General features: G+C 39.0%; 2 protein-coding genes and 1 non-coding gene across 9 annotated transcripts in view; 1 reads left to right on the top strand and 2 right to left on the bottom strand.

Annotated features, from left to right (window-relative positions):
• Positions 1–2,130, top strand: part of MCC (MCC regulator of WNT signaling pathway) — a 408,333-nt gene extending 406,203 nt beyond the window's left edge. For all 5 annotated transcript variants that reach the window (XM_032844747.1, XM_032844771.1, XM_032844753.1 and 2 more), the window contains one exon: positions 915–2,130. In XM_032844747.1, the coding sequence (XP_032700638.1) occupies positions 915–1,095 (181 nt within the window). In that variant the 3' untranslated portion in view covers positions 1,096–2,130. The remainder of the gene's footprint in view (positions 1–914) is intronic.
• A 5,124-nt stretch (positions 2,131–7,254) lies between these two features.
• Positions 7,255–24,932, bottom strand: part of DCP2 (decapping mRNA 2) — a 52,109-nt gene continuing 34,431 nt past the window's right edge. For 2 of the 3 annotated variants that reach the window (XM_032844803.1, XM_032844787.1), the window contains 7 exons: positions 24,030–24,182; positions 23,797–23,909; positions 23,585–23,692; positions 20,949–21,084; positions 18,819–18,929; positions 16,675–16,726; positions 12,722–14,791 (listed from right to left, as the gene is read on the bottom strand). In XM_032844803.1, the coding sequence (XP_032700694.1) occupies positions 14,628–14,791; positions 16,675–16,726; positions 18,819–18,929; positions 20,949–21,084; positions 23,585–23,692; positions 23,797–23,861 (636 nt within the window). In that variant the 5' untranslated portion in view covers positions 23,862–23,909; positions 24,030–24,182 and the 3' untranslated portion in view covers positions 12,722–14,627. Of the gene's footprint in view, positions 7,405–12,721; positions 14,792–16,674; positions 16,727–18,818; positions 18,930–20,948; positions 21,085–23,584; positions 23,693–23,796; positions 23,910–24,029; positions 24,183–24,932 lie in introns of those variants that run through there. The other variant, XM_032844795.1, reaches the window with a different exon arrangement.
• LOC116864035 lies at positions 20,103–20,207 on the bottom strand. Its single transcript, XR_004381923.1, has one exon. It is a non-coding gene; the product is annotated as a U6 spliceosomal RNA (small nuclear RNA).

Genomic DNA, 24,932 nt, shown 5'->3' on the forward strand with positions numbered 1-24,932 from the left:
ACCTGAGGTACAGGGTATCCAAGGCCGCTCTCCTGAAAGAGTTTTGGGAATCCCAGGGAGTTGGTCTCAGGATGACACTGGGAGGACCTAACTCTGTACATGGAGGGGACTGGGCTATTTGGAACCAGAGCAGGTATGAGGACTTACCCTGTCCTCGGCTTTACCCCCTGCTCTCTCCCCACCAGGCTCTCGGGGAGATGGCTCAGAGAGGCTCATACTCTGGCTGGCAGCACCAGTTGGTGGCCTTGTGTCCCGAATCCCACCAGCCTGAAGTGTGAAATTGTCAGGGCCTCTCTCTCTCCTCCTAGGTGGGGTCACTTAGACTGCAGGACTTGAAGAACACTCCTGGTAACTTAACACTGGACCATCTGTTGCAGGCAGCCACGGAATGACAGACTCATTACTAGTACTTATTTATTTTTAAAAGATTTTTATTTTTTTTGTCAGAGAACAAGCAGGAGAAAGGCAGAGGGAGAGGGAGAAGCAGGCTCCCCACTGAGCAGGGGGCCTGCTGCAGGGCTCGATCCCAGGACCCCAGGATCATGACCTGAGCCGAAGGCAGACGCTTAAACTGAGCCACCCCTCCCATCCCCCAGGTGGCCCTCATCACTTGTATTTAAATGATAAATTTCTGGAATTTAGCTGCCTTTTCTGTCTTACCTATTTTGGATGTGACTAGTCTGGGTTGTTGGTTTACACCCTTCCTAAAAGATGAGGGACAAGCCTCTAGCAGGGAAAGAACTGTAGTTAAGCCAGTAACAGGTGAATGGCCGTGAGTGTTGGACACTTGATTTCCCACTCCTTTAAAGAGGCTGAGGGACCTCTCCGTCCCAGTCAGGCAGCGGACAGGACAGGGGGTCTCCACACTACTCCAGTGACGGACTGTTCCCTCTCCTTCCCTGCTCCCCACACAGCAACCTGGTGGCTGCCTATGAAAAAGCCAAGAAGAAACATCAGAACAAACTGAAGAAGTTGGAGTCTCAGATGATGGCCATGGTGGAGAGACATGAGACCCAAGTGAGGATGCTCAAGCAAAGAATAGCTCTGCTGGAGGAGGAGAATTCAAGGCCGCACACCAACGAGACTTCGCTTTAATCGGCACCTGGGCTCCAAAGCTCTGTGGAAGCTCAACTCGAGCAGCTCACCGGGGAGAGAAGGGCCCCGGGAGACAGAGCACCTGGTGGGAGAGGGACGGAAGGGAAGGCTGGCAGGTGGGTGAGCGCCTGCACGATGGAGTACCATGGACTCTGCTCCGGGGACGAATGGCCTGGTGACACCGTGCAGACTCTAGCCGGAGGATCCCGCTCCTCCCTTTCTGGGCCCAGGGACAGCGTGTATATAGCTGCTGTGCGCCATGCGCAGTAGGCCTTGCTTCTGCTTCCAGCCCGGGCACTCTCCCTCCCACCTGTTCGCTTTCTGGAGGTTGTGCCTCGGTGGTACCCTGGGCATTCAATTGTTTTGGATCGTCCGTTCTTTTCTTCTCTTTCTGGTAGTGACCGGCCCTCTGTCATCCCCAGTTTCTCCTTTCTTTCTACTTCAGGGATAAACACTGACACATGTGGGAGTGCGGAGGGGATATCTTCAGCCTCTCGAACTGCTGATTTGCTTACTGCACCGGGCTTTGGTTTTCGAGACCCACGTACCAGCTCTGAGACACAGGCTGTCACTCAGAGGTGCTCGGAGAGGTAGATTACAGGGGAGGGTACACAGGCTTAGGGTCCCAGGTACATCTGAAGTTATAGGTAGAGCAAGCCCTACCTGAACAATTCTGTTTGGGGGAATGAGCACTTCTTTTACCTCTCACTGTGGAGGTAGGGCTGCGAAGGGCACTTCCTTCTGAATGTGGGATTTTCCCTCCCAGTGGAGTCTTATTAAAGCCAAGACTTAGAGCTGAGACGGTCCTGTTGAGACATAGAGGGGAACTAAACTTTTATCAGGAGCTGCTTCAAGAGCAGAGGAGCACAGTTAGTACTTCTGCTCCCCACCCCTCGAGGGCACCCCATAACTGCTATTCCACATCCATCAAAATTCATCCACCTGATATGTACGGAGTTCTGGACCTGCCTCTGCTCTTCTCCAAGGGCAAGAGGCAGGACACCGAGCAGAATGTTTGGCGGCCTATCCCACCCCACCTATCTAAGAGGCGGCTACTAAACCACCAGTTCCAGACTCCGCTCCTGCTGTTACGAAGGGCAGGGGATGAAGGAATGGTCGTCGAGGCCCCCACCCCCCGCCCCAAAGTGGTGGTTAGTATACGGTACTTAAATAGGTTAAATTTTAAGTAAAATGCTGACAAGGCTGGGCCAGGACCAAAGTGCCTGAATTCTTTCAGGAAGGCCTCCATCTTATATTCATTATTCCATCTCCTGTCTTTCAAGTCTTCTTAGTTACCCCACACGGATATATTCTGAAGGACCACTTGCATTTCACTCTGTAGTACTGGAAGATCCACCCGAAGCCCCCCGAGAATTCTATCCCAATGCCAGAGTTCACAAAGTTTTGTTTATGAACAGGTCACCCCATCAGAGTCCCAACGTCCATGAGCTGAAGATCTGTTTTCAGACAACCTGATACAAGTTCCTCAGCCTTCTTTGCAATGGAGAAGCCACTCCAGCCACCACCTTGGAGGGCAGAGCAATTCCAGCCCAAAAGCAACCACCCTTCTTTCTTAGGCCCACAGTAAGGCTTTCCCAAAAACACCACCAAAAACCAAAAAAAAAATGTTACCAGTCTGGAAGGACCAGCTTTTGGCTGCTTTGATCACTGTGAAAGTGCCCACTGGCTCCTGATTCTGTTATGAATCTACGATTTAGTCAAGGTTGGTTCTTGTGATTTTTTTTTTTTTTAATCGATTTTTACTCTTTGGATGAAGTTTCATTTTGTCATAAGGAAAATGTGACTGAAGTTATATGGGGGGTGGGGGAGGAGGGTGTTTAAAAGACAAAATACTGGTTTTCCCCATTTTTGCCAAGGGGAAATATTTGAGACAACATTCAAAACAGACAGCTTTCATCTTCACCAACCCTGAAAAGTATAGCTGACACAGGAATATAATCCTGTCTGCTGACTTCTGTCTACCATTCTTGGTCCAAGTTCAAAGAAAACTCACCCTTTTTAGGGTCATGTAACTCTTCCAGACCCAAGAGGTCGCTTCTCCTCCATTATAAGCCCAAGTATTACTGACCCTACTGACCCTACCTGGCCTCCTTTCGAATTTATACTTCAACATGATACTTTTAAAAAATATGTGGTGATTGGGTGAAAACTCTTTCCCCAGAAAAACTGTTACTTTTTATAAATGTGTGGAATAAAGAAGACAAAGCAATTAAATAGTTGATTTCCTTTCCTTGTATTTTTCAAATGCTCCCTAAGAGAAGATCTTTGCTGAAGGTGAACCAAGAGGCATTCATTTATGCTAAACGTAAAACCACACTGATTAAATAACTGCAGGTACCTGAATTTTTTTTTTTTAATAACCTGAGTTTCTCTTTCTAAATAGTAGCTGGTTTATATTAATCTCTCCATCAAAGGTAAACAGTGATACAGATTTAACTTGTATGAGGTGGAAAGTCTTCAGACTTCCATGTTTTTGTTTTCCACTTCCCTCAATGGTTACCCCTTTCAGGCAGTCACCTTCTGTGTCCCATCTTTGGCTCTTAGCGAAAAAGGCATGGGAAGAAAGGATCCCTTTCACAGTTCCCCTGGAGTGTATTTCCCACTGCTGAATTAAGGTAAAAACCACAGGCAAAGCAAACTTCCGTCCCGCTGGAGTGGCATCTACGTGTGGACCTGCCGGCAGATGTGACATTCTGCCAAAGCCCAGCTGCACCAGCTGCCAACGCTGCTGTGGACTCGCAGGCGGTAAGACTCCTCTTGGAGACTAAGCCCGAAAGTTATTGATGATTAAGTATCTTAAGTGACCAGACAGCTGAGATTTATCATGCCCTTCCTTCCTCTCCTGCTCTAGCCCCAGAGGTATCCTAAACGTTTCATCACTGCCAGTGCAGGTAACTGTTTCAGATTCACGCTCATCTACGAGCAGGTCAGCTTTCTGAAGTTAATATCCAAGCTGCCTGAAGCTGGAATGTTAGGTGGATAAAAACTTAAGTGCCAGTTAAAGAGAATGGCTTAATATCTCCTTCAAGATTCTTGCATTTGTTGCTGCCTTCCTCTGAGCCTGCAGCAATACTTTCACAGGGATCTCAGAGAACTTCAAATTAGAGCCTTAACATTCTCACTACTCTAGGGAGGCAGTCCAAATTAGAGCCGCTATGATTTCTTCTTAAAAACTGTTAAAGTAGTAAAATCCTTACTAGCCTCATCCTAAGAAAAACTTAAAACTGTATGAAAATCTCCTAGTTCTACCTGCATACCAATTACATTTTTTTAAAAGAAAAAACACACCCCCATAGTTTTACCTCATCTGGACAGGAATAGGCCACTGGCATGAGTTAGGAACCTCATAGCTGCCTGTTCCCTTCCAAAGGTGTTCCCACGACCTGCTCACATTATCCTGCCATTATTTTTAAGCTCTGTCAATTGTCTTAAAGCTCTCAAGAGTTTGGGGTGTCATGCTCATATTTTTAGTGAGAATTCAGACTACAGAAAACACCCAAAGGATCCCTAAAACTTTTAAGCCATTTGCAAACGCCTAACTGGAAGTTATGTGTCGTCCGTGAAACTATGTAAAGCGAAAAGATCATGGGAAGGTTACAGCTGTACCTGTATTTCTAGATGCAGCCGAGAGAGAGAACATTTTTGGAGGCCAAAAGGGAGAGAATTTTCTGATGAGTGAAATTTCTGCATTGAATTGAGTTAGGGTGCAGCCACAGGGCTGCCAAGGTTTTCTGGGAGGGAAGGGAAGATAACGTTTTTGAGATTTTTTTTTCTGCATTAAGTGATAGCTTTGTAGAACAAGAGTATTAACAACAACAAAAAATCACATAGCAAATATTTTTCTATTTTATCTTTGTGGAATGGCCTATTTGACAAGAAATGATACAAACTCTACTTGATATACAACTATTTCTCACGAGGTTTATCCAAATCCTATACTTGCTCATTGAAACCTTGTGTTTACGTAGGCCAGGCTGAAGTTGGCTACGAATCTGTGGCCTTCTAAAGTTCCCCATTTCACACACCTAAAATTATAACTAATCACATGTGATTCACTAACAGACACAGGTCTTGGGCTGCCAAGCATTGTCTTTTTAGAACTGGACCCAGAGCTACCAACGTGATGCTGGCTGCTGCCACCAGTTCATCACTGAGCATTCAAAGGCTGTTAACCTCTGTAAACCAGTGGTAAAGAATACAAGCTGAAAAGCAGCTGTCCCTGCATAAAGGTAGAACGTTTCACATGCAATGGTGGCATTTTTGATTAAGAGTTGTATTGGATACATTCTCTATCACACTGCACCTGAGTGAGCTCTTGCCTGTGACCCAGACAAGAACTCATTCTGCCCGTAACAGCAACCGCTACTGAATAACTAGATCCTTGAATGACAGTGCTGGATTTTTCCATAGTCAAGGTTGCTACAAATCACGCATCTACTGATCATCTGAAATACCAGCTCAGCAGAATGAAGAAGTAAGCTATATACAAAATTCATGCCCCCACATTCACACCGATCACACCGATGACCTGCTTTTAGTTACTTCTTACCATACCTTTCACTTTTGCACTTTCTGCAAATCAAATTCATGTGGAAAATGTTCTGTTTGTAGAACTCAGTTCACTAAAGAGTGCTAGTGTCATGACTGCCAAGTGAATGAGCCCCTAAGAATCTGCTTTTGTTTGACCCTGATGCAAAGATAATGACACATGTTCACTTTTCTATTCGTAATCAGTTTCTAGATATATTATCAAGACTTACTTTGCATGAGATTTAAGTTTCCTATTATTTGAAAATGTGCTCCTTTTAAACCACTTGAATTAGAAGAACCTGCTTGAATGTACTGTCAGTTATTAAAGCACATGTGACTAAGTTTGCATTTGTCAGTATTGTCCTACTGTTTGTACCGAAAGTCTCATTTTAAAGTTGCCCCTTAACACTGTACTATACCCTGTAATTTTTTAGATTCTTCACTTGTATGCTTTAAATGTTTCCAGATGCCTTTAGTTTTAGCTGCTGTAAAATAGCTACTTTGTGTTATTTGATATAGAATTGTTTAAAAAAAAACTCCATTTATTTATACAGAGACATTTATAATATTTTACAAACATTCTTATATTCTGAATAAATATTTCTAATTCCATGATGTACTTTAACTGTGTTCATTAAAGGGTAAGACTGTCCTCCTGCAATACATGTAAATGTCAAACCCATGCTGCTTCACATTAAACTGAAAGCCCTAGTCAAAGCTGGGGACCAGAAGACACTACATTAGGTCCAAACAGCCAAAGAACCTTAATTCATCACCAATTTCTATTTGGCTGCCTTTTAAAATGTGGTACGAATGGGAAGTTATCCATTGAAAATTTTTTTTCATTTTTAAAAATGAGGGAAACCATATAATCAAGAATTGTAAGTGCAAGGAAGTTACACATGATGACAAGAAAGATGGCAAGCAGCTTTGCAACATGTCTTTTTTAGAGGAGCAATGTTTTCCTGCAATGTCGTCAGCTCTCAGAATGAAAGCAAAGTATAATACCTTGGTCCCCCCCTCTTAAAATTTTAAATAAAAATTATCATATAGCTGAGGCTGGTAGTGGAGAAGAATGTATTTCTCCCATGATCCAAAGACTGGTAAGTATTCTATTTGGAACAACTGTTTAAGAATTACTGGACTGTAGGTATCTGACCAATTTTGCTTTATATAATACATATACATATATATGTGTGTATTATTTTAAATTTTTTTAAAAGATTTTATTTGACAGAGATCACAAGGAGGCAGAGAGGCAGCTAGAGAGAGAAGGGGAATCAGGCTCCCTGCTGAGCAGAGAGCCCGATGTGGGGCTTGATCCCAGGACCCTGAGATCATGACCTGAGCGGAAGGCAGAAGCTTTAACCCACTGAGCCACCCAGGCACCCCTTAATTAAGATTTTTTAAATTTGACAACACAGCAGGGGGAACAACAGGCAGAGGGAGTGGGAGAAGCAGGCTCGCTGAGCAGGGAACCTGATGCAGGACTCGATCCCAAGACCCTGGGATCATGACCTAAGCCAAAGGTAGACGCTTAATGACTGAGCCACCCAGGCGCCCCCCCCCCCCAGTTTTGCTTTAAAGCAATAACCAAACTGTTAAGTGTTTAAGATGGAGAATACATACCAGTTCTTTATTTTCACTTTTGCAGAGACACTCTTTTAATAGTTGTTCCCATCATATAAATATGCCTTTATCTCATACTTGTCATATTTTATTGGTCCAAAGACAGACAAAATATGAATAAGCTGGAACCTATGATAACAAGTAACAGTAGCAGAAACCAGGTTAAGGTAGTAATTAAAACTGTCCAAGCAGCAAAATTTATTGATATTGCACTACAAACAGTCTAAATTTAACACGATAATATTTTTACACAAAGCCAATGTCTGAACAATCAACTGTAAAAATGTTTTAAAATACAAAAGGAAACCTTCATTCTCTCAAATTGTATTCTGCAAGATAAAAGGTTTTTAATTTCTAAACTGGTGTTATTTACATCAAAAAGCTTTCAAAAAAGCATAATAACTGTTCATTTTCTCAGGGGAGAGTACAGCTGGCACGGCTAGTCAACTTTGGAAATACAATAATCCTGCAAACATTTAAACTCCCTGGAAATTCTTAATTTATGATAGTCACACCCAATATAAGTGAGAATCAGTCCTCATCCTTTGATTAACACTGAGGGAAAGAGACAAAGCTACTGGTTAGCCAGAATGTAATAATTCAGAAACACAATAAATCCAATCGAAAGGTATCAATCTGTATAACAAGGTAAAGCCCACAAGTATTCTGGGGTTTCTTTTCTGCTGTTTGACAATTAACCAAAACAAGCACCAGGAACGTCATTACTACCACAGACAGAATTACTCTTAATGGTTTACTTACAGTCTTTTTTCAATTATTAAAATGCCCTATAAGGTAAAGTCATAAAATGCTGTGACAGTTAAGGCAAAAATTAAATGTTAAATTATTTTCATATAAGATAAAAATAATCACTGAAGAGTTTATGAATCTAGTTACCACACTTACTCTCAAAGTCCAGTTTGCACAACATAGTTAGTGAAACCATTTCAATTTTTTCCAACCAGCTTTCGTAGGTCCCACATGAAATTTAACATGACTCAGCATAAATATCTTCACCTTCTTCAGACTAAAACCTTCTCCCAAGAAAACTATTTTAAGACTACACACCTTCCTTGAATATAACCTAGTCTCTGCAGCATAAAAGACACTTCAAACCCTTGTTTTGGGAGGGGTAGGGTTAAAAAAAAATTCTTATTCCCTTTCCCATTCAAACTAACCTGCATAAAAGACAATTTTATATAGGATTTCACTTGTTAATACGTGAACTATAATTCCATTTGACTAATCATTTTATTCTGAAGTAAGACTGTTAAAAGTTTTTGTTAAAGCCAACAGGTAAACCTTCACATCTGAATTGTATGTGTCAATTACCAAAGATGATTTTTTATAAGGTATTAAGCTAATAAACTTCAAACACATAAAATATATATGTGTGTGTGTGTATACATCGTGTGTGTTATATACACAAACCTATATATACATAATAGTTCATGGTTTTATTTTCCTTCCCTGTTACTGAAGGAAAAGCTTGTAAGAAAATGGAAAGTCCGTTAGCTGTCTCCCATCCTAACTTTGAAATGAAATATGAGCAAAAAAGTAAAATTAAGGACTCAGTTCTTCAGACACTTATATTTTAAATTAAAAGGTACCTGTATAGCATCCAAATGCAAACCTAAAATGAACAGAGACAGCAGTGCCCTGGGACAGTAGTGAAATGCACAAAGATACGTCTTTTGTGCTTGTCTATCAGTGCACATTTTATGTACAGGACATGAAGACAGCAAGTCCTCTGCTACTCATTCACTGCAGGAAGTATTAACATCTAACAACTACTAAGGAATAGTTACTACCTTGCTAAACTGCATTCAGCTGAGAACTTTTGCTTTCATTTGTTGCTATCCATAGCTGATTCCAAAATATCACAAAAGAATAAAATAAACTGAGATATTTCACAAAGAACTAGCTAATCTCTTAAAGCTTGAGAAATAACTAACAATGTAGATTTGTGCCCCAAATGCTTCACACCATAGTTTGTAGCTAGAGATTGCTTCAGAACCTCAGTCAATGAATGCAAAGCAGATTAAATTAAAATGTTACATACCTCAGAAAGTCCACAACCTAAGACTGTTAACTAAAACCTCTCCAGGACTAGCAGAATACTGCCCATTTCACCCTAGAACCAAAGTTTTCTTTGTTCCCAATCTGACAGCTACATGCACTGAGACCCAAAACAGCAGTGGTGTCCATAACCTTCCCCTCCACTTGTGGCCCAAGGGCAAGATATGATCACTGCATAAAATTCCCACAGCGGCAGATTTACCGTAAGGATGTAGCACAAACTAACCTTCTATAGAAGGGACAAGATACAAAGTGTGGGGTAGTGGTGGGGACTCCATGGCCTCTTTCTGGCTTCGGAAGCCAATAACCAAAACGACACCCAAACCCCTCTAAGAGCCCTCCCACCAAAAAAGCAGCACATGTATATGTTCAGGGCCTTATTCTTCCATCGGACTAAAGGACTAAAGAAGTCTACCAAGAGGAGGGTCCATGTGGGCCAAAGTTTCGAAACAAGGCAATTGATTTCTGCATCCAATCCCTTTCCCCCAAGCACCACTGGCCAGTACTACACAGCTGACACAAGCACTCTGTCATGTTTCTTTTCAGATTGTGCTTTCGAGCCACGACCGTCGCTAGACCATCCCCTCTGCTAACCACAGAAGACACAAGACAAATGCAATCTCTTTACTAGTGATTTCATTAATCTGGGGACCCAGATTAAAGATTCAATTATAAACATCTCTCCAAAATAAAACTTCCTTATTTTACCATAGTTTTTTAAATTTACATTTCTTTGTACTTTACATTAAAGTCTGAGCAACTAAAAGCTGGTGGAAGCCAGCCCTTCAAGTCCACTACCATGTATGAGAGGTAGCTTTATGCTCTTCCCTAGCTTTACACTACTGCTTCAATAGTACATGTGGTTTGTCATAAGAGAACTACATGGGAAGGAATGGATCACCGTTCAGGACGAATGTATAGCTACCTCATGAAGTGGCTCTGTCACACGCCTGACCATGGCCGGCTGTGATCGCACACTCCTGGAAGAAAGTACAGCACTTCAGTGTGGTTGGAGCTGTAAATTATTGAAACAGGAAGGACCGGGCTCAAAACACCAATCTTTCAAGTGAGAAAAATTGCTTTAGATTTACTGGATTGCTTGGCAACCATAAAAAAAATAAGGACAACTTTATCCAGAGCTAGAAAACACTTGGTCGTGACCATATATATTAGACACTGCTTGGCCTAGGCAATGATCACGTTTCTAGCCTAATACAACAGAGAGCACTCAAGAACTGGATTATCTTCTAAAATTTCTTCCTTATACTCTCTTTGCCCAGCAACTATAGCTATCTCCTTCCTTCAGGGCACTTCTGTTCTATAATAATCATCTATCTTATATTTTGAAACTGCAATCCAGAGCTTTATTTTGAAAGCATGGGACAGAGCCTTTATTGCCTATTTGCAATCTGCCGTCTTCAGGACACACAAGTATAAAAACTTCAAGAGCAACTTAACTCTAGGAAGAAAAAGATGCTGATGCCATCATAATCTCATTTTTAGAGTTCTCCGTAACTATACAAATACACTTTAAAGTCTTAGGACAGAATATAAAATGAGGAACTCTAGCTAGGCTTTACCAAGCTATAAGAAATAAGGTCTAACAAAACTGTTGTTTTACTAAACCTGTTTACCCAGAAACAGGTACTTAAAGGTAAAGGATATTTTGATATCTTCAGACAAAGTAAGACTTTGTCTAGCTTATCATTCATCTAAAGCTGCAATACATATGAGCCCCTTCCCCACTGCCAGAATATAATCTGAGTCAAAATCACTAAGTGACTTACTTTTCTTCAATCATTAATATGTAAATGAATCTGACCTTGTAACTATGATTAATATGCAAAGAAAACACTGCCTCAGAGAACACAGACACAGTAGATGTCAATAAAAAATCTCAACAGGCAGAGAGAGGTACTGGTACAAAAATAAAGATAAAAAGCCAAGAGACATTATCATAGTAAGAAAAGTAAGTTGGCAAACAGTCTAATTTTTATATTGACTTTGCTCCTTACTGTTCAAGTTAGCTGCTGGAAACAAACAAACAAAAAGAGGGAATTAGGTAATGAAATGTTTCTAATGTACACATGCCCTTAGACCTGAACTTTCCTAAAGACCACCACAGTATGTTAAGCTTTATAATAAAATTTAAATTTAATCCCTGTGGAAGGATGCCATTTACTTAGATTTGAGTCTTTTGATATTACACACAAACTACTAAAGCCAGCAAAGACAAAGTACCAACCCAATCTTATAGCATAAAATTATGTTTTGCTATATATCTTCCTTATCTGCACTTACTAATTGATATTTAATAGAAAAATAAGAATATCCAAAGCTCAAAGCAGCAAGCAGTGACCACAAATCCCTTGGCAGCTTAGGAGACTTGCTTTTTATGTATTAACATGAAAATCCAACTCGCGTTTCAAACCTCTTCAAACTTCACCAGTGCTAAGGGTTCTATTCAGTTTATGTCTCAGGAAGAGGTCACTGGTTGAAATCCTAAAACCATTCATTTGCTATTTCTTAACAAAAATTTGTGAAAGCATGTAAACTATAACCCCTATCTTTTGGATAACAATGGTTAAGTATAAAAAAATTCATTTAACATCTTACAAATCATTACAGTTATACATAAAAGCACCTACAAAATTTAAAAAAATAAAAGATTCACAGTGCACTGAACCTTGGAAAATGTAAGGCTAGAACATAAGAACATTTAAAATGTGGATTCAAAGAACTATTTTTCTCTCAAAGACATTAAAACACAATGAAGCCACACAACTACTCTTCTCATCTAGCTTCTTAAAATGCAGCACACAGAAGTAAATTATTGCATATTCAGCACACTCCTTTATCACTTGATTTCTTCAAACCATGCTAAAATTCTCAAAGGAGAAATCCAGTTCTGTGCTAAGCATGGCCTTTCTCAAGGTAACCTGAACACTGAGAAACTAATACACAGGTTCAAGGGTGTAAGTATAGCAGATGTACATAAAACAGGTACATCCAACATACACATTTTCTGCATAGTTAAGTCTCATCACACACATAAACTTTAACTCACATCATTTTTTACCTCAAACTGTCAAGAGAGCTAAAAGCCTCAAGTTACCCAAATCCCACCTCAACAATACCCTTATTTTGTTCCACAGTGCATTAAATGAAGCAGCACAACAGCAGTAACATTTAACCATAGTTAAACTGCTGTAATTGAAAAGAGATAATCTGTTGGTTCTTGAAAAGGCTCAACACCTTTAGAAGACACATACTTCTGGTAACTAACTCTAATCTCTTTTGCTTTTGTAATAAGAGCTGAAAAACCCAACTCGAGGCACAAGAAAGACTGACCAAAATATTAAAAAAAAAAAACACACACACACACACGAAATCACTAAAAATTATGTTTGCCAGATGACATTAAATGAGTGATAATGATTTACCTGCTAGGCAAACTAAGTTTTCACTCCCTTAACAATTTAATAAAAATCTGGAATGCTGAGACCAACTACAAATATGGCTCAAGGAGACCCAAGCAAAGCAGCTGTATTTCTGGAAAGAACAGTAAGAGCTTCCAAAAGCAATCCTACAATGCATTTTAAAAAAGGTCACAGAAGGGTTCACAAGTTTGTCACATTAAAAGATGCAGGATTATGGATAACCTAATTTTAAACATACTGCTGTAATCATGAATTCTCCTGCTTAGCACCAAGAGGATGACCATTTTATTAATAAATAGAATCTCTCCTTTAAAAATCAAGCCATTTAAAAGCTAAAGCAAAGAAATACCAAGTGAATTCCTTACAATAGTACTTCTTCTGAAAGTCCCACCGGATCAAATAGAACCCCTATTAAATAGGCTATCTATACAGAATAAAGACTTCTACAATAAAATTTACAAGCAGAGATATATTCTGTGGATACCACATGTAAAAAAAGATTTTTAAAACCCACATGGCAGATGCACACGCACACATATGCTCACACATCACCCCCACCAAAAGAAATACCTTCAACGAGGTCAGAAGTGGTCCAAACACTAAAGCCCCCTTAAAGTCCTGGTGATTGTCCTCAATTAGAGCTGAAGTTCTTAAAATGGGCACTGCCATCTTTATTTAAAGAAGCCTGAAGGAGCAAAATACAGTCCCAGAAGTGAGTACGTATGTTACCTTCTTGTCCTGATCATCCGCGAGTGAAATGCTTTATTTGTACCTGGGTGAACCGCACACCCCTTCCCTTCTCGCTCCATCATCAAGGGGCTTCGGCATGCTCCTAAAGGCATGTCAGTTTCTGCTACTACCGCAAACTGGAACCTAATACAACATTAGTTTCCAGAGATCAACACCAAGATGCAATGTAAAACCTAATAATGTCAGTATTCATTCCATTCATATTTACACAACTGTAATAGAGAATATACATTTTCACAGGAACGAAACCATTGTACAATACTGAAGAGTTGGCGGCAGGACAGTGAAGACAAGACCAAAGCAGTTGCCACCAAAGCAGTTGCCGGGTCCCCACCTCAAGGATCCCCGCTCCTCTCTCCCCGGTTCGCTGACTGCACAAGGCTCTCAACTCCCAGTCAGAGCATCCACTCCCTACCCAACCAACTCAGTCCCCCTCCGGGCTGAGGACTTTGTCCTGTAATGAAGTGCTGTGTTCATTTTTAACATGAACATTACACGGTAGATGCTGGCTCTAAATAAAACCTTTCAACAAATCTCCCAGCACAGGAGGATTAGAGAACCTAAGCGGTTAGAGGCAGAGAAATGCGCAAAATGCCACCAAAGCAGACGACCTGCCATCTTGACTTCTGTGACAATTTTAGCTCTTGCATTCATTTAATATTTGTGAATTCTAATTTCTTTTAAAAATGTCAACATAAGGAAACTCTTGTTGCAATCACTGTCATGGCTAGATGAAGCATTCCCTTTAACTTGGCTACCTGATGATGACTCAAGCACTATTTTTTGACCAGAACACGAAATAAAAACCACAACCACACAGAAAAAAAATGCTCTCATAAAAAGCAACTTAAATTCGTTAGCCAAACACTGAAAAGGTCTCTCTGTATAAAAGGTTATAACTGCATTTACAGTGCAAACTCATGTTTCTTTCCACTCTCTCTTCTGCTGAGAACGTTATATTCAGAAACATCATTGCCTCCCTGCATTTCTTTAAAACACCTGAGAAAGGTAAGGCTCAAAGAGACACCCACTCAAATGCAACAGGTTTCTGATCCTGGGACTTCCACAACACAGCTGCTGCTATCAAAGGTCCAAGATTTTCATTATAGCATTATGGTCAAACTTAAAACTCAAAAAGGCTCTGGATGAAAAGGGGAACTTGCAATGACCATTACACGCCACAGACTGTCCCTCGGCATGTTCTAGCAACTGGTCTTCACCGGAGCAAGGCAAGTCATATACAGCATCTGTTTAATAAACAAACAAACAAACAAACTCAATAACTTAGTAAGAACTCAAATACTGCCCCTACCCACCTTTTGTTATAAAGGAATGCACGTACAGTATGTATTTTTCCACATCACACTCTAAATCTAACCTAAGCAGATACTTTCCCTTCCCTAAACTGGGGCTCAACAGATTTTCTAATCTAGGATTGTCAATTTCCACACATTCATTCAAAATCTTAATTTCAGCCTTTAAGACCCTTAATATTCACATGCTTTCAAAAATGGGCACACTTTTTTTTCTACTCCCGTATTTGTTTTCTGTGCTAACATAAAGGAAGCTTTCTAAAAAGATCAAAATGTAAGCACTGTAAAAAGAAGGGGGGAAAAAAAGGCAAGCACTGTAAAGATTATAACTGTAATCCAAGATTTACAAAGAGTCCAATTCTAGAAAAATAAAGATGGAGCTCACCAAATCTTTAGGGAATATATTAACCTAAGGAAAAATCCAAATTTTCAAAATCACAGTCCAACAAAACTCCCAATTTATCACGGTTTGTTTTTGTTTTTTGTTTTAAAGATAGAGGAGACCGGACTGGAAAATGGATCGGGAATGGACATCAAGCTGAGGCACGGGCACCTGGGAGGTTCAGCTGGTTAAGCATCTGCCCTTGGCCCAGGTCATGATCTCAGTATCCTGGGATTGAGTCCCACAGGGGGCTCCCTGCAAAGCAAGGAGCCTGCTTCTCCCTTTCCCTCTGTCCTTCCCCCTGCCTGTGCATGCTCTCTCTCTCTCTCTCTCTCTCTCTCTCTCTCTCCAATAAATAAATAAAATCCTAAAAAAAAAAAAAAAAAAAGGCTAAGGCACAAAGAAAATCTCAAATGAGGTTTCCCAAGACAAAAATCTTTTTATACTTCCTTTTCAAGACAAATTTTATATGTCCATACCATCCCCAACTAAGCTAAGTATATGAAGTTACAATATTCCTTCTTCTGAACATACGGGCTTTTTAAAGATTTTGTAAAGTAACTGATTTCTGAGCTTATGTTAATTAAACTATCAGCCTATCATATCCCCACCAGACAACATGGACAGAAAAATCTTATTAAGGGGACTTCTACCCCCATACATATATATACCAAACAACTGACAGTTCTTATGACTTCATAGTTAACCTTAATTTTCCAAAATAGGTATAAAGCATCTTTTAAAATAGCATTTATCCTGCTTAAACTATAAGCAGTACTGCAAGAAAATATGATTATAATGCTTCCTATTTCTTCAGACTTTTCTGCATGAAAGGCTTAAATTTAAATGGTGAATAAATGTGTATCTACTGCACAGGAATTTCACACAATTCAGAACAGCACGTAAGAAAAGTCTACCGTACTTACAAATGACATCTATTAAATCAATATTAACGAAGAACTTTCTACATTCATCACCATTACTTTCCAAATCAGGTCACAAACCTACTCTTTATAACTGATTAATAAAAGCTATCTCTAGTACCTGCTTAAAAAGTTGCTCACTGCCTCCTGAAAAGCAGGGAATGTTGCCCTTCTGAAGTTAGTACTCATATATGTATGTGAGAATGAGGTCTCCTCACCTTTACAATACTTGGTTCTACTCCCCTCTCACCAATATTTATTGACTTACAATGTTCACACATAGCACCAAGGTTTGACATGCGCACACTGAAAGGAAAAATCATTTCCTCTTGATCATTTAAGGTCATTTTAGCAAGTTTCATACTTAGAGCACATGACCACATATACGAACTCTCTACAAACATGTGCAACTTTTACTGCTTGTCCATCACAGTCCATCATACCACTAAAATCAAGGTTAGGGGAAAACCAAATCAAATCCCACCAGAGGTTTTAAAAAGAAAATGACTTGCCTGTTTCAAAATTATCCTGAAGTTTTCGTGGATGAAGTCTTTTTTCACATTTCTATTTAAAAAAAAAAAACACATACACACACACACACACAGCTGCAGTTATTCTATTCACTATAAATAAAGAGATGTATGATCAAGTTTCTCAGGAAGAAGATTCAACCAGTAACATAAGCACCATCGCCGGTCTTACACTGCTATATTTATTTTTTATTTTAAGCCTAAAACTTTTTTTAGTTCTTGATTACATGTACAATATAGAAACACCAGAAAAAGAAAATTACTCATTAAATTTCTCAACTCAGAGATAATTAAGTATTAACATTTCGTGTATCTTTGTAGTTTTTTCTCTATGATGATACTGTGAATTTTCATATAATTACTAAAAATTCAGTGGAATTATTCAGTACATAGGACTATGCTATAATCTACTTTTTTTTTTTTTACATTTATTTTAGAGAGAAAAAGTATGAGCACATGCAAGTGGGGTAAGGGTAAGAGGGAAAGAAACTCCAAGAGACTCCCCACTGAGCACGGAGCCCAACATGGGACTCAATCCCACTATCCTGAGATCATGACCTGGGCCGAAATCAAGAGTTGGACGCTTAACTGACTGAGCCACCCAGGCACCCCAATCTACTTTTTAAATGTAATATACTGTGAACATTATTTTTTTCAATAAATATAAATCTGTGCCATCATTTTTAATGACTACATGGTAGTCCATTGCATAGATCTATGATACTGCATTTAAAATTTTATTTTGGGGTATCTAGACTGTTTCCATATTTTCATTATCAAAAGAGTAATGGAATGAACATTCTTTGAAATTCTCTTCTAGGGAAACAATTTAAGAACCTTTTCAGGGGCGCCTGGGTGGCTCAGTGGGTTAAGCCTCTGCCTTCAGCTCGGGTCGTGATCTCAGGGTCCTGGGATCAAGCTCCACATTGGGCTCTCTGCTCAGCGGGGAGCCTGCTTCCCCCTCTATCTCTACCTCTCTGCCTGCTTGTGATCTCTCTCTCTGTCAAATAAATAAATAAAATCTTAAAAAAAAAAAAAAGAAAAGAAAAAAACCTTTTCAGGCTTTCCATATAGTCAAGCTACTCTCTAGAAGATTGTACCAAGTAGTTATTTTTAAGTGTTGCCAAAACACTCAGCAATATACAAATGGCTCTTTTTATCTGTGCTAATCTGACAGGAAAGAAGTATAATAGTAAAAGGCAAGTAATCTAACAGTAAAGTCATCTTTAACATGTGTTTGCCCACGGAATCAATATACCCCAAGTTAAGTAAATAGCAAACAGAAATTGAGGTAAAAACTTTTTGCTAAAACCTTAAAATTACTATTATCACCCACCATTAAAAAAAGAAAAGTAGGTGAAACTACAAGAGAATTCATCAGGACTTAAAGAAAAGGTAAGCAATGGAGACCCATTGGTTATGAACTACTTTCTAGAGCACAGACTAAGAGTTAAAGTCAATGCTTAAAATGCTCACAGTTATCTGTCTGCAGGCCTAGTCTAAGGGCTACAGCATTGGCTTTATTTTAATTTTCTAAATTCTATCAACTTAAAAGGAAAAAAATATACCACGATGTTCTTCCCAACTTTCAACTTAATTAAAACAATACAGACTCTGGGGCGCCTGGGTGGCTCAGTGGGTTGAGCCTCTGCCTTCAGCTCAGGTCATGATCTCAGGTCCTGAGATCGAGTCCCGCATCGGGCTCTCTGCTAGGCAGGGAGCCTGCTTCCTCCTCTCTCTCTCACTCTCTCTGCTTGCCTCTCTGCCTACTTGTGATCTCTGTCAAATAAATAAATAAAATCTTTAAAAAAACAAAAACAATACAGACTCTATACAGAAAAATAGTTAAGGACTTGCTCTTTCTAGAAAGCAGGGTTGACTACACAGTTTTCACAGTATTAAAAAATATTTAAATACCCACATAAAAAAGCAAAAATCAGCTGTGCAATTGAATCAATGTGACAAACCTGTAACAGAGAGCCAGAGATTTTAAGTGAGCAAATAATGCACAATTTCACTCCATAAAATCTTACCAATATATCAATTTCATGTGCTTTGACAATGCCCTTGCTCCACTCCTAAAACAGGGTGAACTGTCTTCTCAGATTTAGAGCTAGAAGTCTTACCATCAAGGGATTCTGATGCTTGGCTGGCTGGCTGTGGACCCCGTTTGTTCTTTTCTTTTGATTAGGCGAATCCTGATACTGTTTTCTGCCATTCCCCCTCATACTTTGATTCTGTTTTTCCAATGAGAAGAAATAAAATGTAAACCTACACTGTAATGTAACAGGACAAAAGCATATACCCCCAAGAGTATGTTTAGCTGGTTGAATAAGAGTTTAGCCAAGTCCTCCCCCTAAATTTTCCTAAAACACTGGGGAACCACATCATATCAATATCAGTATCAAACTGATGCTTGCCAAAAGGGGGATGCACAAAATGGGTAAAGGGGAGTGGAGGATACAGGCTTCTAGTTATGGAATGAGTAAGTCACAAGAATAAAAGGCACAGTGTAGGGAATACAGTCAATCACATTGTAATAGCATTCGTTATACAGTGGTTTTATGGTGACAGATGGGAGCTACACCTGTGGTAACAGAGAGATGATGAATCACTATGTTGTACACCTGAAACTAATGTAACATTGTCAGCTATACTCCAATTAAAAAAATTATTTTTTAAATAGTAAGGAAATAGATTGACAGAAACTCCCATTACCACATGCTTTTAATCCAATTTCATTCATTCTGCTCTTCCTGGTATTTTGTAGTGTGGTATAAGATATATAAAGTTTACCTCTATAACTACTTTTAAATGTACGATTCAGTGGCAGTAAGTATAGTTACAATGTTGTGCAACCATCACCAATATCCATCTCCAGAACTTATTTCATCATCCCAGACAGAAACTTTATACCCATTAAATAACTCTGTATTCCCCCATCCCTCACTTTGGTAAGCTCAAGTTAATTTGTATCTATAAATTTGTCTGTTAGGTACCAAATATAAATGTGACTTACTTCATGTAGCATGTGCCTAAGTTGCAATGACCATGCTGTAGTATGTATGTGTCATGATTTCATTCCTTTTTACGACTATTATACCTGTACGTATATTCTGTCAATCTGTTCATCTGTTGACAGACATGTGGGCTGTTCCCATCTTTTGGCTATTGTGAATAATGCCACTATGAACACGGGTACACAAGTTACCTGGTTGAGTCCTTGATTTCAGTTTTGTGAGGATATACCCAGCAAGTGGAATTGCTGGATCATACGGTAATTCTGTATTTAACCTTTTAAGGCACCACCAAACTATCTTCCATGGCAGCTAGACCATTTACATGCCCACCGAAAATGCAGGGGAATTCTAATTTCTCCACATTCTTGTCAACACTTGCGGTTTTCCTTTTTTTTTTTTTTTTTTTTCCATAAATTTGCGTGTCATCCTCACGCAGAGGTCATGCTAATCTCTGTATCGTTCCAATTTTAGGATATGTGTTGATAAAGTGAGCACTAATTGGAGTTTTTTGCTGTTGAGTTAGGAGTCTGGATGTTAATCTAACATCAGATATGTGATTTGCAAATATTCTCTCATTCTGTGGGTTTATCTTTTCATTGAGTGTCTTTTCATTGAGTGTTTCATTGATGTACAATAAGTTTTTAATTTTGATGACCCCAGAATATTTTTTAAAAGAATGCAAACAAAGAGTGGCGCACAAATGGATGGCTAAAATGATAAAGACAGACACTGCCAAGAATTAGTAAGGATGTACAACAAGTGGAGTTCTCATATATTCAGTTGGGAATAACTTAAGAACAGGCATATCGAGTGATCTAGAAATTCTATTCATTATCTATACACAAAAGAATACTCATCAAAATATACATACAGAAATATCCATAGCAACATTGTTTGCAAAAGCCCAAAACTGGAAACCAAAATGTCCATTAAGAGTAGAACGGATAAAGTGTGGTATAATCATGCACGAGAATACAACACAATAATAAACCTTTCATTGATGGCACATATACCAAAGTCAGATGCTAATTTTTATTACTTACTATACTGTATTTCTACCAAAACTGTAAAGGTGAAGAAATCTCTGCTGCGCTTCTAATCACAAGTCGGGAACAGAAAAGTCTTAGATCAACAATGCAAAGTTCTGTAACTGTTAATCTGCAATTCTTCAATTCAGATACATTTCAAAGTCAAATCTAAATTTATGAAAATCTCTTTAAATGTATTATCACTCACCTTTGCTTTTAAAAGGTCAGACATTTCAGAATGATTATTATATGGCTTTTGCTGCAGTGGTTGCCTGTGCTTAATCCACTGGTCACCAGGAGAACCTTCAGGAAATAACTGCTGACTGTGGCGGAATTTGGTTCGACTACACCAAGATTTAAAAAAAATAAAAACCATATCACGAAATTTTCACTTAAAAGTCTTCTAACACCTTGATAGTTTATCTTACAGATCACTAACCTTACTTTCTTATTTACTGTCTACCTCTCTGCAGTGGAATACAAGTTCCCTAAGGACAGGGATTCTTATCTACTTAACCTACTGCTTTGTCCCTGGCACCCAGAAGAGTGACTGGTGTTCACTATTTCTTGAACGAATTAATAGTGCTACATTTAATCCCAAACTTCCCTAAATTATCCATATTACCTCCTCCCTATAAATGATTATACCTTTTGGGGGCACCTGGGTGGTTCAGTGGGTTAAAGCCTCAGCCTGCAGCTCAGGTCATGATCCCAGGGTCCTGGGATTGAGCCCCACATCAGGATCTCTGCTCAGCGGGGAGCCTGTTTCCCCCTCCCGCTCCACCTGCCTCTCTGACTACTTGTGATCTCTGTCTGTCAAATAAATAAAATCTTAAAAAAAAAAGTGATTATACCTTTTAAAAACCTGAAGAAAATAATTCTAAATTTAGTTGAAACAAACAAATGTAAGTGGATGTTCTTTCTTATTAGGAGAGACAACTCATTCTCAACCAGAATGTTTAAAGTGTGGAATCTGATCCTACACAGATACAAGTTACAAGTCCTCTATGTTAGAAGGGGATCTGAAATTTAAGCTATATTCTAAAGCAAAAACATTAAGGGGCCCAAGACAATAGATGAGCAAATTAAATAAAGGTCTGGTCTGAAATTCTTATGTGAAAGAATCTGATTGTAAAAGGTTGTATTCACACAGTAGTCTGTAATAAAGAGATATCATTTTTTAAAAAAGATTTTATTTACTTGACAGAGAGATCACAAGTAGGCAGAGGGGCAGGCAGAGAGAGAGGGGGAAGCAGGCTCCCTGCTGAGCAGAGATCCAGATGCGGGGCTCGATCCCAAGACCCGAGATCATGACCTAGGCCAAAGGCAGAGGCTTAACCCAGTGAGCCACCCAGGCGCCCCAAGAGATACCATTTTATAGTACCGCTTACATGTATAGTAACAGTCCAGGGTCACTGATCTAAAGAACTGTACTACAGTGATTGTTTCTGAATATTTCACAATTCTCCTTTCCCATTTAAAAATAACAATAAAATTGCAGCATGCCAACTTTATTGAGACAAAATTCAGGTATTTCCTCTAATACATCATCACAGACATTAGTCTATATGCTAAGAACACACCATCCTGCCTAAGAAACCTGAAAGTTGGTTAGAATTGCTTCGTAACATCCTTACTCCACTCTCCAGGTCCACAAAGCCTAGGACTAAAAGATACAGGAGTCACCTCACTTGCTATGATAAACAGTCTCCCAAACACCAAATACCACTGTTTTCCAAACACTGTCACTATTTTCTAACTTTTGAGTAGTATGTTTCTTCTAAATCTTAGCTACATTCCTATCTACTTTTCCTATACTGTTTCACTTGTGTCTAATAGTATATCATTTGGGGATTATAATCGCAGGTTCTGAAAGGCAGAAATGACTCTCGAGGCATAGTCTAAGCTCCTGTCCTCATAAAACCCAACCAAGATGAAATATTCCCTATGTATTTAAAAAAATATTGACTATAGATGTGGTTTGTTCCTGTTTAATTTCTGAAGCCCTCAGACAGAATCAGAACATTTAATTAAAGAAAATGTATAACGCAATTCTCTCTGAACCTAACATATAAAAGTTCTAGCAAGCTTATTACAAATATATATGCTTATTTAACAAATGTAAGTGGATGTTCTTTCTTATTAGGAGAGACAACTCATTCTCAACCAGAATGTTTAAAGTGTGGAATCTGATCCTACACAGATACAAGTTACAAGTCCTCTATGTTAGAAGGGGATCTGAAATTTAAGCTATATTCTAAAGCAAATATACTCAGCCTACTCTGTAATTATAATTTGGATATAATTAAGTTCCAACCAAGAAAATGTTCTTTGTGGTTCCTGTCCATGTAACAGTCACTTTTTACAATACAACAAACAGTCTTTGTTAGGGTAAGAAAAGCAGCAAGGCCAAGTCTTCACAATTCAAGTTTCGGAACAAATTATTCATCAGTATTCCTCATAACCCCTATACAAAAACAGACTTCAATATATCCTCCATTCAACGATCTTCAGAGACTCAACTGTCTCTGAAGTAAGCTATGAGAAGAGAATAGCAACATACACAGAGGCAGATTTTTTTTCCCTCCATGTTTGATCTCCCCATCTAGAAAGTTGGTACCCTCTTGTGTATGCTATTTTAAAATGTGCCTGAAGCTCCTTTCAAACTCCAATTAACCTTTTTCATCTCATCAAAAACCCTTAAAAAAATTTCTATTATCTCTAAGACCAGTAACAAAATAATACCCACAAAAAGGAATCCAATACCTCTGTAAACTTTAGAATAAAATGCTACTGCATTAAAAACTATCAGAATGCAGGAATTCTATGAATATATTTCTTTACCTCAATTTTTCCACAGTGGGTTTAGCTGGTGTGCTACCAACTGAGGAAAATCCATTGTCACTGTCTGAGGAATCTCCAAATCTCCGCGAAAGCCAGTCCCTTAATGGTCTATGAAAACATTAAGAATTCACTCTTAAAATTTGGCTACATTAAAAAAAAAAAAAAAAAAAAAGATCAGAAGTAGTATTGTATTTCAAGAAACAGGAACATACCTGATAAAGGGAATGGCCATAAAAAATTTATTAGGTGCCAAACCAAGTTTTGATTTTGGGGTCATATCATTTCTATGGCAGGGCAATTTCTCAATGGAGAACCACTCAATGTTCTGAGACACAAAAAAATAATTCATTTAGTTAATTATCATCAGGGAGTTTCTAAAAGCAATTTCTTACTTCATTCAATTGGGATACTGCCCAGCAGCCTGAAAATACTTTAAATTACATACCCGAATTTCTCTTCTGGTTTTTGGGTTAAATTTTGTGTCTTTTGGAATTCCTGGAATGATGTACAAACGAGCAAGCTGGTCATTGATTCGAAGTTCAATGTAATCATCCTTACAAATATAATCTTTGATGTCAAAACCAGTTTCTTCAAAGACCTGGAAATAACAAATTTAGGTGACGATTTTCAATTGTTTCTGTTAGACCTCCAGTTTGTTAAAATTTATTCCAAAGCAAAAACTCAGAAAAATCCAGACAATTAAAGGCATGAAAACATGAGGCAAGAAATCAGAATATTCTAGGATCTAGTTCTAGCTCCAAAGTGTGTTCAACTATGGATAAACCCTTTTACATATCTCAGCCCAAGTTCTTCACCTATTCAATGAAGAAAGATGTGTGATTTATAAAAAGAAGTATGTATTATTTGGTCTTCATCCCTTTCTGATACAAAGCTCCTAAAACCCTTGGAATTTCCTAATCGATGAAAGCAACCAAGGTACCTTCTGACATGTTACTGAGGTGACTTTTGGACCCCACCTAAAGATGGGGGACTGATTCCAAGGACAACCAACCAAGGGATCAGAGGATTAGAATTTTCAGTCCACCTTCAAACCCTACCCCACATCCCACCTCCATGAAGGGGAGAAAGTCTGGAGACTGAGCTCCATGGTCAACAGCTAATGATTTAATCAACCCTGCCTATATAAAGAAGGCTCCATAAAAACCCAAGGTGGGGCACGACTTCCGGGCTGGTGAACGTGGAGATTTGGAAGAGTGGTACACTAGGAGACAACACAGAAGTTTTGCAACCCTTCCCCACATCCTGCCCTCTGCAGCTCTTCCATCTGAGTGTTCTTGAATTATATATCCTTTTAAATACACTAGTGATCAAGTAAAATGTTTCTCTC

The sequence above is a fragment of the Lontra canadensis genome, unplaced genomic scaffold, assembly GCF_010015895.1.
Source record: "Lontra canadensis isolate GAN:19392208 unplaced genomic scaffold, GSC_riverotter_1.0 scaffold4, whole genome shotgun sequence".
NCBI lineage: Eukaryota > Metazoa > Chordata > Mammalia > Carnivora > Mustelidae > Lontra > Lontra canadensis.